The sequence below is a fragment of the Phlebotomus papatasi genome, chromosome 3, assembly GCF_024763615.1.
Source record: "Phlebotomus papatasi isolate M1 chromosome 3, Ppap_2.1, whole genome shotgun sequence".
In the NCBI taxonomy this organism is placed as follows: Eukaryota; Metazoa; Arthropoda; class Insecta; order Diptera; family Psychodidae; genus Phlebotomus; species Phlebotomus papatasi.
The window spans coordinates 12,546,397-12,560,735 of record NC_077224.1 but is presented as its reverse complement, the minus strand read 5'-3'; the positions used below and the strand labels follow the sequence as shown (position 1 = coordinate 12,560,735).

The 14,339-nt window shown below is 30.3% G+C and overlaps 2 protein-coding genes across 3 annotated transcripts in view; both read left to right on the top strand.

The window, feature by feature from the left end:
- Positions 1-14,339, top strand: part of LOC129807774 (protein stunted) — a 351,397-nt gene that overhangs the window by 208,328 nt on the left and 128,730 nt on the right. The window lies entirely within an intron of this gene.
- LOC129807762 (dentin matrix acidic phosphoprotein 1) overlaps positions 4,074-14,339 on the top strand; it is a 43,894-nt gene continuing 33,628 nt past the window's right edge. For both annotated transcript variants that reach the window (XM_055857241.1, XM_055857240.1), the window contains exons 1-2: positions 4,074-4,605; positions 10,069-10,199. In XM_055857241.1, the coding sequence (XP_055713216.1) occupies positions 10,080-10,199 (120 nt within the window). In that variant the 5' untranslated portion in view covers positions 4,074-4,605; positions 10,069-10,079. The remainder of the gene's footprint in view (positions 4,606-10,068; positions 10,200-14,339) is intronic.

Sequence of the window (14,339 nt, the reverse complement as noted above, 5' to 3'; positions counted from 1 at the left end):
GAGATATAGGGGAGATTGGGGTAGAATTGTCCACGGATAGAATAGACAGTGGGTTGTTATAGTTTGAATAAGAAGGAATATTGACAATCGATTTTAAATAAACATCTCCCTTCCTATTCATTGAAAAATTTATCATCCTAAACATTTTTTCACAAATTATCTGCAATGAAAAATTTCATTTGTTGCCTAATTCTGCTCGGTCTCCTCCCGTACTTATAATTTATTTCGTTCCTCTTAAAATAAAAAAAAACACGGTAGTCGAATAATTTATTTAGGCCTGAAATAAATTTTCAGTATATACTATTTTATTTTGCTAAATAAAAAGAATTTATTTATAAATTTGTTTTTCTGTGCAATAATTTCAAATACAAAATGTAACCGTATATCGCAGTGTAAAGAAATGACAATGTTTAAAAAAAAATGTTAAACAAATGATACTTTAAAGATGAGATGCTATAGGAAAATTCGTTTTAGTACAATAAAACAACAATAGTCTGCCAATAATTTATGTAAAAATAAATATGAAATGAACGAGAATATATAAAATTTGGTTAAGTAACAAAGAATTTTTTATTTATCTTTACGAGAAAAAATTCTTATTCCAATTTCTTAGTTGCATTTTTGAAACTAAGTATCATTTAAATTTCCTTTTTTAACTCTCCAAATTAAATCAAAGCTTTTTATTATTCATAAAATTTGATTTGTGTTTGTATTGGGTTTTCAAGAAAGTTAATAACGTTTTTGGTTCAAACTTATTTGCGTGTTATAAATATTTTTTTCTTTAAAAAGTAAAACAATTTTCTTTAGTTTTGTTAATTTCAAAATTCTTTTTATTTCAAAATTTCTAGATATTTTTTTAATAAATCAGAAAAGAAGTTCAAAGATACTAATGATTTTTTAAGTATCAATCAAATCTTAGTATTAAAATTAAACATTTTCTATTTTGAATTAAAGACTAATAATGCTTATTCTATTCCAATCTTGTCTCAATAAAGCTTCTCAACAAAATAGGGGAAAGATAAATATGTTTGAGATTACTATTTCATCATTGTTATTAATTTTTTTTTGTTATATTTCAATTTAAAAGCTTGAGGCAAATTGGGACTTTAAAATTCAATAACTTTACCGGAGATCACGGATTAGCCCTTAAAGACTGATTTAACAATTGAACGCTTAAAAAATATCTTAATATTCAAAGGTATTGCTCGAAAATTTATTCGTTAATCAAAATATAATTTATTTATTTATTCCTATGAAATATTTTAATATCTTTGAGTTATCTTATTAACTAAAGATTTAAATGTTTTAAACTCCAACGAATCTCCAAAAATTCAGATGGAACTAAATTGTTCTGTTATGTTTTTAGTTATTTTAAATATAACAGTGCATTTTCTCATTTTTATTAATATTATTGTTCAAAGTGCTTTAATAAAAAGAAATGTTAAACAACTTTTTTCTGTAACTTTTTCATTTCAGCATTTTAAAATAGAAAGATACAGATTTTTTTTTCATTTCAACACTTTAAAATATAAAGATACAGAAAATTGTAAAAATTTTAATCAATAAAAATTATATTTTTTATTAATAAAACCTCAATAGTCAACAAAATATTCTATTCAAGCCATTAAATTTTAGTTTGTTCGACAATAACGCAAAATTTATTATGTGTTGTAATAAATCATTATATTATATATTCTAAGTATAAGCAAACTAAACAGAAACTTTTCCACCATTTAGCTCTAAAGGACTGAATTACTAAGACGGCAGTGGACGTAAAAAGATAGTTTGTCATTTAATTAATATTTGACTTCTGAAATATTCATGATGTATATCAATATAATTCTAAATTTTAATTTTAATCTTAACAGACCACGACTTGCATATTTTTCATAAGTGCTCTAAATCTAAATTAAAAATTAGCATATAAAGGTACTAAATATTTAGCTGTAATGCAGTGCAATATCTTAAGTCTTGGAAATTTTGAATTTAAGAGTTTTTACAAAGACACTTTTTCATTCATTATTCTAATCCTTAATAAATAATAATTTAATAAATAATTCTTGATAAATCTGAAGCATTTAGTACTAGGGGAAGGCTCTCAGGCTTCGCGCACACTCTGGATTCGAATACTTTATATTTTTTTCCTTATTCCTTTAAGGGATATCTGACTTAGTTTTTTTTTCAGGAAATGTGTGACTTAAAATTATCTATTACAATATAATGCCATTAGGTCAAATTCATTAAAGGAATATGTGAAAAACATAAAGTGTTCGAAACCAGAATATGTGCGAAGCCTGAAGAATTTTCCCTACCTTATTTTAGAATTATAAAAGGTGTGAACTTTTCACGGAAATTTTGACAAAGAGAAAGTAAAGTGCTTTTTTTCCTGCAACCACTTTAGGTGTTAATTTTAAAAATTAACATTATTTCTTTTCTTAATTAATTAATTATAAATGAATATAATATATATTTAAAAAAAAAATTATGGCTTCGGCACATCTTTTAGATAAGAATAATTTTATGAAGTATTGGCGTTCGGGATTTTGGCTTTCGGGATTTTGGCTGCCACCGTCTGGTACATCTTTTGGATCAGTAAAATTTCATAAAGTCAAAGTTCACATCCATTTCATTCTTAAAAGTTTTGCATAAGTCTATCCTACTCTTTCGTACTCTTCTTCTTCTTTTGTACATCACACAAAATTAAATTTAATACAGTCCAATTTTGAGTCTGAAAGAATTGGATGGACTAATTCAAGTCTTTTAAGAAAGAAAGGGACGCGAATTTTGATTTCATAAAATTTGACCGATCAAAAAGGTGTACCTGAGGCTGAACAATTTTATTTTCGCTGACCAAATTTAATATGTTAATTACCTTAAGTCATTTTATTTTGGCCTTTAAACAAAATTTTATTTTTACTAATTTTTACTGGACGTTTTGCACACTTTTTAGATCGGTAAAGTTTTATGAAACCAAAATTCGCATCCCCTTCTTTCTCAAAAGGTTCGTCTAAGTCTATACCATTCTTTCAAATGCAAAATTGAAATGAACTAAATTTAATTTAGTTTGATGTTGAACAGCTTAAGAAGAGTGCGAAAGAGTAGGATAGACAAATACAGAACTTATGATAAAATGTGAATTTTACTACATGAAATTTTCCTGATCTAAAAAGTGCGCCGGAGCAATAAATAATAAAATTTCTGCACTGACAAAATCTTTATACAATAAAGATACATTTTTTATTAATGACGTCAGATACGATAATTGCATACTGTGCATCGCGTGATAAAATTAGTCATTTAGTTTGAAGTAATCCCGGATTTTATGAATTCCCACCAAAAAAATCTGTGAACCTTAAACTTTTCCTCAAAAAAACTTTGTCTATTTTAAGGAATGCGCTATTTAAAAAAAAACTAATATATATGACCATTATGTGAGAATCAACCATCATATATTCCAGATAGCAATGACAATAGATCTAAACTCACTTTTATTGCTGTGTAAATCCCAGAGTCATTAAATTTAAATTGTGATTTATTAATCGCCGTATATTACTTAAAATTCCCAGTAGAAAAAAGATATATAAATTAAAATGCAATGTTTGAAGAATTCAGAAGGAGAAAGATTTGGCAATATCCTAATGCTTTTACCTTCAAACTTCAAGTTTGACCATTAATTTTTCATACAGGGAATTATTTATGATAAAAAGATTAATTGGATTTGAAATAGAAGGGTCTAATCATCCGGAAATTAATAGGCATGGGGATGCACTGTGGGGGCAGAAGGATTAACTCTGTTGGATTTTTTTGGACCTGTACCACTTGTACACTGTGAAAAATTGTCCGAAGGCAGTGAAGTAGAAATTTTTGAAAAAAAGGAAAACGTTTTGTAAATCTGTCAGCGTGACAGTTGAAGTGGAAAATATTGTGGGAAAAATTGACAGTGTTTGGATGTGAAATTGGGCAAAAATGACCAAAAATTGAGAGATATCGGCGCCAATAGTGCCCCCTCCCAAAGTGAGGGAAACACTGAGCTTCGCACTACATAAGCTACGCAAAGTTCTCCTCCTCCTTTTGTCGACTGGCGCACTCTAAAACGGCCCAAGCTTAAGTTACTCGCGATCCGATTGAGCCATTCAACAATTGAGTGCTGAAGCGACTACATCGCGCACCAAACGGCTCCAAGTGATAGAGGCTTTTCTCGATCAGGAAAAAAGGTTAAAGCCGCAGAAGGAAGTGGAGGAAGAGAAACAGACCAAGTGTCCAAAGTCATCATCTTGCATGTCTGCTGCAAAAGTGAAAAGATATCAGTGATTTTATTCCAATCTTCGCGAGTGCTCTGTGATTACTCCAATCGTTATTCGCTTTGGGTACTAAATGCGGAAATTTGATCACTGAGGAGAGACACTTGATTGGGATTAACGCTCAGTGGATTTGCAAGAGACGGAAAGAGACACTAAATATAAAAAAAGTGAAATTGTGCACAAGGAAAAGCTCTCCCAAGAAAAATAAAAATTGTGTGATCGCGTGTGCTTTCTTCCTCCTTCATCTCTAATTTATTTTAGTTCTTTATCATTCTTCTTCTCTATATTTGTTTAAATAGGATATGTAAGTTCCACCACAAATACCTCTAAAAAAAAAACAAGCCCAAAACCAACTTCAACGGCCAACGGATTTCGAGGAGGTTCAAAATTCAAATCTCATGCAGTTTCTGGTGCATTTTTCCCAACATCAAACCACCTTCAATCTCCTTTTCTCAAATCCATTGCGAAAATTCAATTTAATTATAAATTCAGCGAAAGTCTGCACACAAACACTGGCCAAAGACACCAATATTCTCGCACAATCTTGCATAACGCTAATTTGTTCGATTACCAAATTTTTTTTTCAACTAGCAGTCTTACTAAGAATTTACATATCAAACCGCGTTGCGTAAAGGTGATATTTTCTAATAGACACCTCATATACTGGCCGATATTAGACCAGCAACAACAACGAAAAAAAGTGAGAAATAACAGACACAATATTTACCATATAGACATGCCATAATTGCATATTTTATATCAAATGTTGGGTTCAGAGCACGCATTTTCATGCCTTCACTAAGTCTCATGATACCTGGCTAATCCACCCATACAAGTGAGTTCTTTGGAGTCAGTGGACGTGAGATTCAAACTGTGCCAACTCTACCATCGAAGCCACGATGCCAATATACGATACAAGGTGGACAAGATCAATTGTTGTGTCCTTAAGACATTATTTGATACTGGGCCACCTCTTGTACATGAATAATTAAAAGTACAAGAAGTTATAATTTAACCATTGACTATTGCTGTGACATTTTCAACAGCAGCCTCGTGTTGGACTAAAATTAACCTCAAAAATACATTTAAAAAAAATTAAAGCATTTGATAAATGTTCCACGTAACGGTGAAAATGAAAAAAATATATTGACAGTGATTTGAAAAGTTTTAACACCCTTCATTTTGAGGTTATGCTAAATCGATTGAATATGTATTGGTGGTAAAAATAAATTATTATATTTTTTTAATTCCAAGATTCCATAAAGGAGTACAGATATTCATTTAAAAAAAAATTAATAGAAATGTGATTTTAAGGTTATGATATCCTTCAATTTGAGGTTATGTTGAACTGATTAAATACCTAACGGTGATATAAAAATTCTATAAGAATTTTTCAGTCGGAATTTCCAAGAAGAAGGCAAAAAATAAAAAAAAAACCACCTCAAAAAACTTTATTTTAAAAAAAAATATAAAGCTTAAATCCAGAACATTGATGTAAAGGTTATGACATACTTGAATTTGAGGTTATGTTAAACTGATTGCATACATAACAATGTTAGAAATAATCTCTCAGGATTTCTTTATTCGGATATTCCATGAAGAAAGACAGAAATTTATAAAAAGGTTCATAAAATTTTATTTAATGGTAAAAGTAAATTATTTAATTTTTTAAATCCGAGATTCCATAAACGAGTACAGATATTTATATAAAAAAAAATGAAAACAGAAAAACATGACGAATAATTCCAAAAATGTGATTTTAAGGTTATGATATCCTTCAATTTGAGATTATTTTAAACTGATTAAATACCTAATGTCGATGTAAATAATCTATTAGAAGTTTTCATTCAAAAGTTCCATGAAGAAGAACAGAAATTTAAAAAAAAAACTTCATAAAACTTTATTTAAAAATAAATATAATGCTTAAATCCAGAAATTTGTTTTTAAGATTATGACATCCTTGAATTTGAGGTTATGTTAAACTGATTGCACACATAACAACGTTAGAAATAATCTATCAGGATTTCTTTATCCGGATATTCCATGAAGAAGAACACAAATTTATAAAAACCTTCATAAAACTTTATTTTATAAAAAAAAAAAACAAAACGCTTAAATCAAGAACTTTGATTTTAAGGTTAAGACATGCTTCAATTAGAGGTTACCTTAAACTGATTGCATACCTAACAACATTACAAATAATAAAGATTCCCTTTCGGATGTTCCATTAAGAAGAACAGAAATTTATTAAAAGCTTTCCGAATATTTATTAAAGAAAACATAACGCTCAAATTAAGAACTTTGATTTTAAGGTTTTGACAACTTTAAATTTCAGGTTATGTTAAACTAATTTAATATTTAATGGTAGAAATATTCTACCAGTTTTTTTAGAAGTTCCGTATAGAAATTTAAAAAAATTAAAAACTTTATTTTAAAAGAAAAACATATTGGTTAAATCAAAAACTCTGTTTTTAAGGTTATGACAACCTTAAATTTGAGGTTGTGTTCATCGGATTGCATACCCAATGGCGAAAGAAATAATCTATCAGAAACTTTTTTATTCAAAAATTCCATGAAGAAGAACATGGAATTTTCAAAATAAGATTGCAAACACATAATTGAAATTTTAAGGTTACAAAGAAATCGTTGTCCTAAAAGAAGTTCCTATTTATATCCCAAATTGAGGTCCTTAAAATTAAGGTTAAATTACGAATAAATTCTCGGTCTGATACGGTTTAATTCTTCACGATGTTACGAGGATGAATGTCCTCTTTATCAGGTCTACAAAACATTTTTTTAAAACAATTTTAGAATAATATGATAATTTTTTACATTTTTGCTTCATTCTTGCTTCCCACTTGAACGTGATTTTTCCTCCAATTCGAAGCAAGAGTGAAGAAACAAATATGTAAAAATTATCATATCATTATAAAATTGTTTTAAAAAATGTTTTTGTCGACTTGATGAAGAGGACATTCATCCTGGTAACATCGTGAAGAATTAAAGTTCAAAAGCAAGAGAAGTCGGTTAAGTTAAGCTTTATCTGTAAATCAATAAATTTTAAGGTTATCTACACATAACCTTTCTTGTGTTAGAAACACTAAAACATAATTGACATTCTTCAATTCAGCAAATTTATCCGTGATAAGAATAATTTTTAAGACATTAATTATTTCTATTGTTTCGTAAAATGATGAAAGTATTTTTGAATACTTTAAACCTAAGATTTGAATTATCAAAAAAAATTTGGAGGTTACGTTATACTTGTTATAACCTCTTTATTTTTAAATCTTTTGTTTTTAATTGGATCTACAAAAAACTACAAGTAGCCAAAGTAATCTCTTCTTAGTGTTTTTATAGCTTCAGCGGTCTTCAAAATTAAATTATATTTTCGAAAATCACGCTTTTGAGGTTAGGTATTCATATAACCTTACTTTTTGTAACAATAGTAGAGATAGTTCGGATTGGCTTTACAATTTTCTCCCAATCAGAGTTGCCAAGTTATTCTAGCACAAACTGCATGTATAAATTATACATTCATAATTTATTTCTGTTTAATTAGTCACAAAACAGTAAGATAAAAGGTTAATTTTCCATCGACATGCTGCTACTTCTTATCAGATAGATGTCCCTCGAGTAAATCTATGCTTAAATGGCCTTTTAATCTGCTTTTCCCAAAAAGCAAAATTATGAACTTGTATGCTTATGCGTATTCTTTAAACTGACATACATTTCGAGGTTAAGTTTGATATAACCTCACTTCTAATTAACACAAAGCAATAGTTTGACCTGTTCATTTATTCTCTTAACTAAAGAATACAGAATTAAAGTTCATTGACTTTTAAGGATATATTTTAGACTCCCTTTCTTTATCATGAACCCACTGTGTCATCAAAGTCATATGTAAAGCATTATGAGACACATAACCTCATTTCCAGTGGAAGAGACGCCAGAAAACTTTGTCCGCTTTTTCATAATCATTTTACTTTTTAAAGGATCACATTAAGAAACCCTTAATCCTTTCTATTTCTTAAACCTAACCTAAAAGTTCAAAGTAATATTATTTTAATAGTAATTTTTAGGTTATACGTAACATAACCTTATTTGAAACCAAGTTGGATATTTGATATCAAACGATATATTAATAAAATTTTCGTAAAGTTTTGGAAGTATTCTTACAGTCTACTTTTCTTATCATGAACATATCAAACCATCAAAATCGTATGGAAAGGATAATGGATAATGTGACATTTAACCTTATTTTCAGTCGAACCAATGACAGAGTATAGTCCTGGGCCACGTGGTATCTAATTTTCCGCTTCAACTGGCCGAGAATACGGAGTTCTATCCTCGCAGTTGTACGATCAAACTGACTTGTCTCTCCACGAGCACCCTCCTCTTCTAAAGAGGGGAAAATAAGTCGCCACGTTCAAATTATAACCGTGTTAACTTTAGTAGAAAACTCATTTCTACAAGAGAACTATCTTATAATCGTATAACTTTTTAAAGAGCTACATATTCTAAGCCTTTATTATTTTTTTCTCGAATCAAACCTCGAATTTCTAAGTAATATTCTTTTAATAGATAGATAGATAGATAGATATATAGATAGATAGATAAATTTATTCATCAACAACGCTTTCTAAGTACAGTTTCGTTTAACTGAGATACCATGTAGTTTTCAGCGTCCACCGCCGTCTTAGCGTTGGTGACCAACCTCCAGAGCAAAACGGTGGAAAAGCTCTTTCTCAGGTTGTATATGCCAGTCATGTAAAAAACAAGTTTGAACTTTTTCTTTTGAATACACAAAATTTCATTTATAGGTTATATCTACCATAATCTTAACTTAAACTTAACATAACCTTAACTTAACCTTAACATAACCTGAACTGCATGAACTTGCAAAATTTTGTATCAGAAAATCTCAAAAGTTGTTAATTTAGCTTTCTCATCGGTTTTAGCAAACTTTAAGGAAGGTTCAAGGTCACTAAAATCACATTTCAAGGTTAAACTTGGCATTACGTCATTCCCGAGAGAAGCAACTCAATCCGTACTCTCGGACATATTCCATATTCATGAGTTTTAAAAGAAGTCAAACGACTTCAATCCGCTTTTACTATTTAAAGTCTGATTGATCAGTCTTCAGCTCTCCCACTCATTTGCAATATCTGTGACTTTTTTTTGCAGACGGTAGTGTCAGAAATTTATGCCGACTATTTGGTCAAAATGAACTCCAACATCAAGTTGAAAAGAAGGCAAGAGAGTGGTGGCAAGAAAAATGCATTCACTTTTCCATTTGAGTTTATCTCTGGGGGTACACAAGTTTATTGCATTTAGAAACCTCGGGATTGCATAATCCAACCGGTCGCATTAATAATTTTAATTCTGATTTGTTTTCTTTTTATTACAACTGCATACATGCGAAATTATCGCGAAATTTATTCATTTCACCGCAATTTTTGCCCCAATGAGCAAGAGTGAGAGGAGAGATCCTCAACATAGCAATTTCCCGCAATTTCCCAATGAATAGCAAAGTATATAATTTGAAAATAATTTGACTGAAGAAGGTAGAGAAACGCTCATATATTTATTTTCAAAGCCATGTCCTTCACTCTGTCCACAATCGGAAGGGCTTTAGATATGTGGTGGTGACTTCTGCATGACCCTCCTCCAGCCGAAGCCAGGAAGTTGTTGGGGGCTGATTAAAGTCATTATGCGGAATTGATAAGCATAATCCAATGATAACTTTTATTGTACATTCTTATAGTTGAAACCAAAATGAAGCAATTAGTAGTATTAGTGAGTGTACTGGTCGTAGTTGCAGCACTTCCTGTTCCATCGGAGGAACAGCCCAAAACATCACTAGACCTTCTGCAAATTCCTCTACAGAATGGCAAGGTAAGTTCCACTATTTACACCATTTTCACGAAATTTTAACGCTATTTTTGGAATTTAAAGTAATATAAATAAATTTAATTATAATTCAATTAAGAATTGAGCAATTTACCTTTCGGTATACTGCAACTTTGTATGGTAATTAAACTAAAAGTGAAATAGTGTTTCTCTTGGCCTGAAGTTGTTCATTTTTATTTATTTTTTTAATTCAAGACACTCTGCAATAGACTACTCAGAAAGTTGTTTTCATTATGCAAAAGTTTATTAAATGTTTATTGTTTCAACGAGAATTTGACAAGATTGATTGAAACTGGATAAATACCTGTTTTTATTTATTTTCAATTATAATAACATTAGACAGTTAAACATTACAAATAATTTTCTTGACCCAAATAACTGCATAATAATTTTAGGGTTGTTAAAGAACAAAAACCTTGTTAAAATAAATGAAAAATAATTCAAAACATTAATCATTAAGTATCGCTGCCCAATAAATCTGTCGATTTGGTAATATTACTTATTATTTAAATGCCAATTTTAATGGTTTTGTGGTCAATATCCGATTAGCTAACACCTCTCGTGCGATATCGTTCACTTTTCGTGAAGGTCGTGGCGAAACTCGTGCGCATAAGAATGTCAAAATTTAAATAGACATTAAGAGTAACGAATTATTTAACTGATTTTGCAAATAAAAGCTATATTGCTCAAGCAACATACTGTTAAGCTTTCTTAAGACTCAATGCAATTACTGAGGTATCGTCTGCATTTTTTAATGACACATAACATTTTAAAAATTTAGCTTTTACATTGAAAAGATTATTCTATTGGCATGCATTTTTGCCATTTAAACCAATGATTAATGTGTAATAAAAGCTGAATATTTAGTACTAAAATTTAGAATCTTAGTACAATTAGTAAACAACGTCTTTATAAAAACAATTACCTTGAAGATAGTAGTCGACGACAAAATAATTATTTGAGTAGATTTGTACTAAAAATTTAGCACAATACTGTACTAAAAATACTTGTGAAAGTTAAAACGTGAATCTCTACGATAATACGGCATAAAATACATAGATATATTTTTTTCTTTCACATATTTGCACTAGATCTTGATTAAAATAAATATACTAAACTTTTAGCTCTAACCTAGTAGAATATCTCAAGTCCAGAAAAAAGTTTCAAAGCAAGTATTTTACAAATACACCTCTTTATTATTGTACGTATTATAGTAACCCTTAAAATGTGATAAAAGCTAAACATTAAGTACTAAATGTATATATAATTCTAAGGTTTAGTTCAATTACAAGGTGGTATCTGCTTGAAAACGATTACCCTAAAATATTCATCAATTTGAAAATATTTCAGAGGGATTGTATTTCAAATTTTGCAGAACAATATACTAAAAAGTACTAATTTTTCAATTTTAACGACATACAATGTAAAATAGATGAATATTTTTTATTTTGCATTTAAAAGGTACTAATTCCAAAGCTCTTAAAGCCCTACTAAATTTTGTAGAATGGGAAATTAGTACATGAGTGTTCTAAAAATATTCCCCAGAAAAGTCACGCAAGTCATTGTGAGGAGGCGTCGATCTCGAGGCAGACCTAGGACAAGGTGGCTGAATCAAATTCAGAATCTTGCCTTGGAGCCCCTTGGGATCGAACCTGAACATCTTTCTGAAGTGGCTAAGGATCGACAAGCGTGGGCTGCTAATTTGGATGTCATGGGCCCGCAACCCCAATAGGGATAAGCGGTTGAAAATGATGATGTTCTAAATTTTTAATTAAATCTTACTTCAACATTTCAAGACTTTAATATAATGTTAATTCTCAATGTGTAATAAATCTTGAACATTTAGTACTAAATGTATAAGTTATCCTGGTGCTTAGTACAAATTAAAGTAAGTGTGTCTGTATAAAAATAATTACCTTGAAACATCCCAGTGGAATTTTACTAAAAACTTAGCACATTATGTACTAAAAAGAAAATGTGAAAGGAAATTTTAAAATTTACCCAAAAATTGTGTAAAACAAATGGAAAGAATTGTTTATTTTATATTTCAAATGTGATAACGTCCAGGCTTTCAAAATTATTATAAGTTTTCTTGAATTCAAAATTAGTACATGAATGTGCTAAATATTAATCCTATCTTTTTTTCAATGTTCTCGGGCGTGCAATATTTTTAAAATGTCAGATTTCACAGGTGCACTTATTGACTATTGTACTAATTCTTAATGTGTACTAAATATGTACTAATTCTGAAGTTTTATCCAATTACAACGTAGGGTATCTGTAAAAAAAACTTTTAAAAAAAATGCAAGAAAGATGTGCTGAAATTTTAACACTTTAGATTTACTAAAAATACTTCCGTGGCATATAATTTTAGTTTTAACCAGATGTACTAAATTTAAAGTTACATCGTACAATGTTTTATATCATTTAATATTTTCAAAGTAATTGTTTTTATAGTAATGAACCCTCATTATTGCTCTAATTCCCAGAGTTGTAGCAAATATTTGACATAATTTAGTACAATTTCAGTGTTTAGTACAGACTTTTAAGACAATATTTTACTCAATTTAAAAAAAATCGCAGATTTGATAAGCCGCTTATACTTTGTGGGTTACAGTATAAAGCTTTAGCAGCCAATATGAATACTCCTTTATTTGATCTCTTTCTTGCAATATTTGCAATGATATTAAACGTACTCAATATTCCTTGGAAAGAAATTTAAAATTAAAATCGCAGTTTTGCAAAATTTTCTCCGATGTCTTTTACAGAAAAGAACCTCGATTGTTGGTGTTTCAAGAGCACAACATTGGCCCAATCACCAATTTTCCGCGAATCTCAATGAATTCAACTGTTTCTTCTGCATTTTCCATTCAACTTCATTGCTATTTTTGTCGCGAAATTGTGCAAAAATGAAAAAAAAATCACTTGACAAATCAACCTTTTCAATGTTAAGATGCGAATCTCGCGGTTTGGATGAGTCGCATGAGAGAATGACGTTCGCCTTGACATCGGATCGTCAGGTTCGTCGCTTATTGCATTGATGTCTTTTGTTGAAATCCCCTCATTTGCATGGGAAATGAGGTGGGAATGGCGGGAAAAATTGATAGATTGTGATTTTCTAAAGTTATAACAGAAAAATCCACTGAAATTGCAATCCATTGGGTTGTGCAATTGACATTTCGGATATATTAATTTTAAATTTCACTGCTTGATTTCCTGTTTATGCCGTGTGACTCAAATTAAAATTAACATTCTGCGAATTTCTTGGGGATTTTTGGAGACAGTCAATTGAATATTTGACTGGCATACCAATACGGAGGTTGGTGGGTGATAGCGAGATAGATATTTACATATCACTGTCCAAATAGAGAAACATTTTTGATCAATCTGATGAAGAGTTCATTTTTCTTCCCGCACAGATGAGCTCTATAGCCCCAAATTTCGCTTTCAGTATCTCTTCCGATCTCGACGTCAGTGAAATAAATTAAATAAAGAAGAAAAAACACATATCCAACTCACATAACTTGCAACTGGCTAAAGTAACTCATGATGAAGTAACAACTCCAAAGTATACCACGTGACGGTGTAAATACTTTCTCTCGGAACTTTCTTTACGCGCCAATTCGTTCCGAGGTGCTTCATCGCCGTGTTCGAGGGTCTTCGTAATGTTTACTTTGGCTGTTTTGGCCAGAGAAGAAGTCATAAGAAAAAAAGAAAAACAAGTAACGTCAACAGAAGATTAAACACCAATTCGCGTCCGTGTATTCAACGTGATGTATTCACCTTACGAGACAACCTCATATAACGCCCATGAAAGAGTGAAAAATGTGCTCACCTGGGTATAAATGGGAAATTAATCGGCATTTGGAACAATTCATTGATTGAGAGAGAGAAAGAAGTGAAGTAAAGGGAGAGTTACTGCTATTGGTATTCGCATCAGGGAGTTAATTTAAACAATTCACCATATTACTTCTTAACTTTGTGTCAATAGACGAACTTGTGGCTGTTTTTTTCACGCTCCTTGTTCGACAATTCAATTGTGGTTTTACCTACCATTTTTACATACACTGCTTCTCATCACCGTAACGAAATGTTTATTTGAAATGGTCAGAGTACATGGGGCAT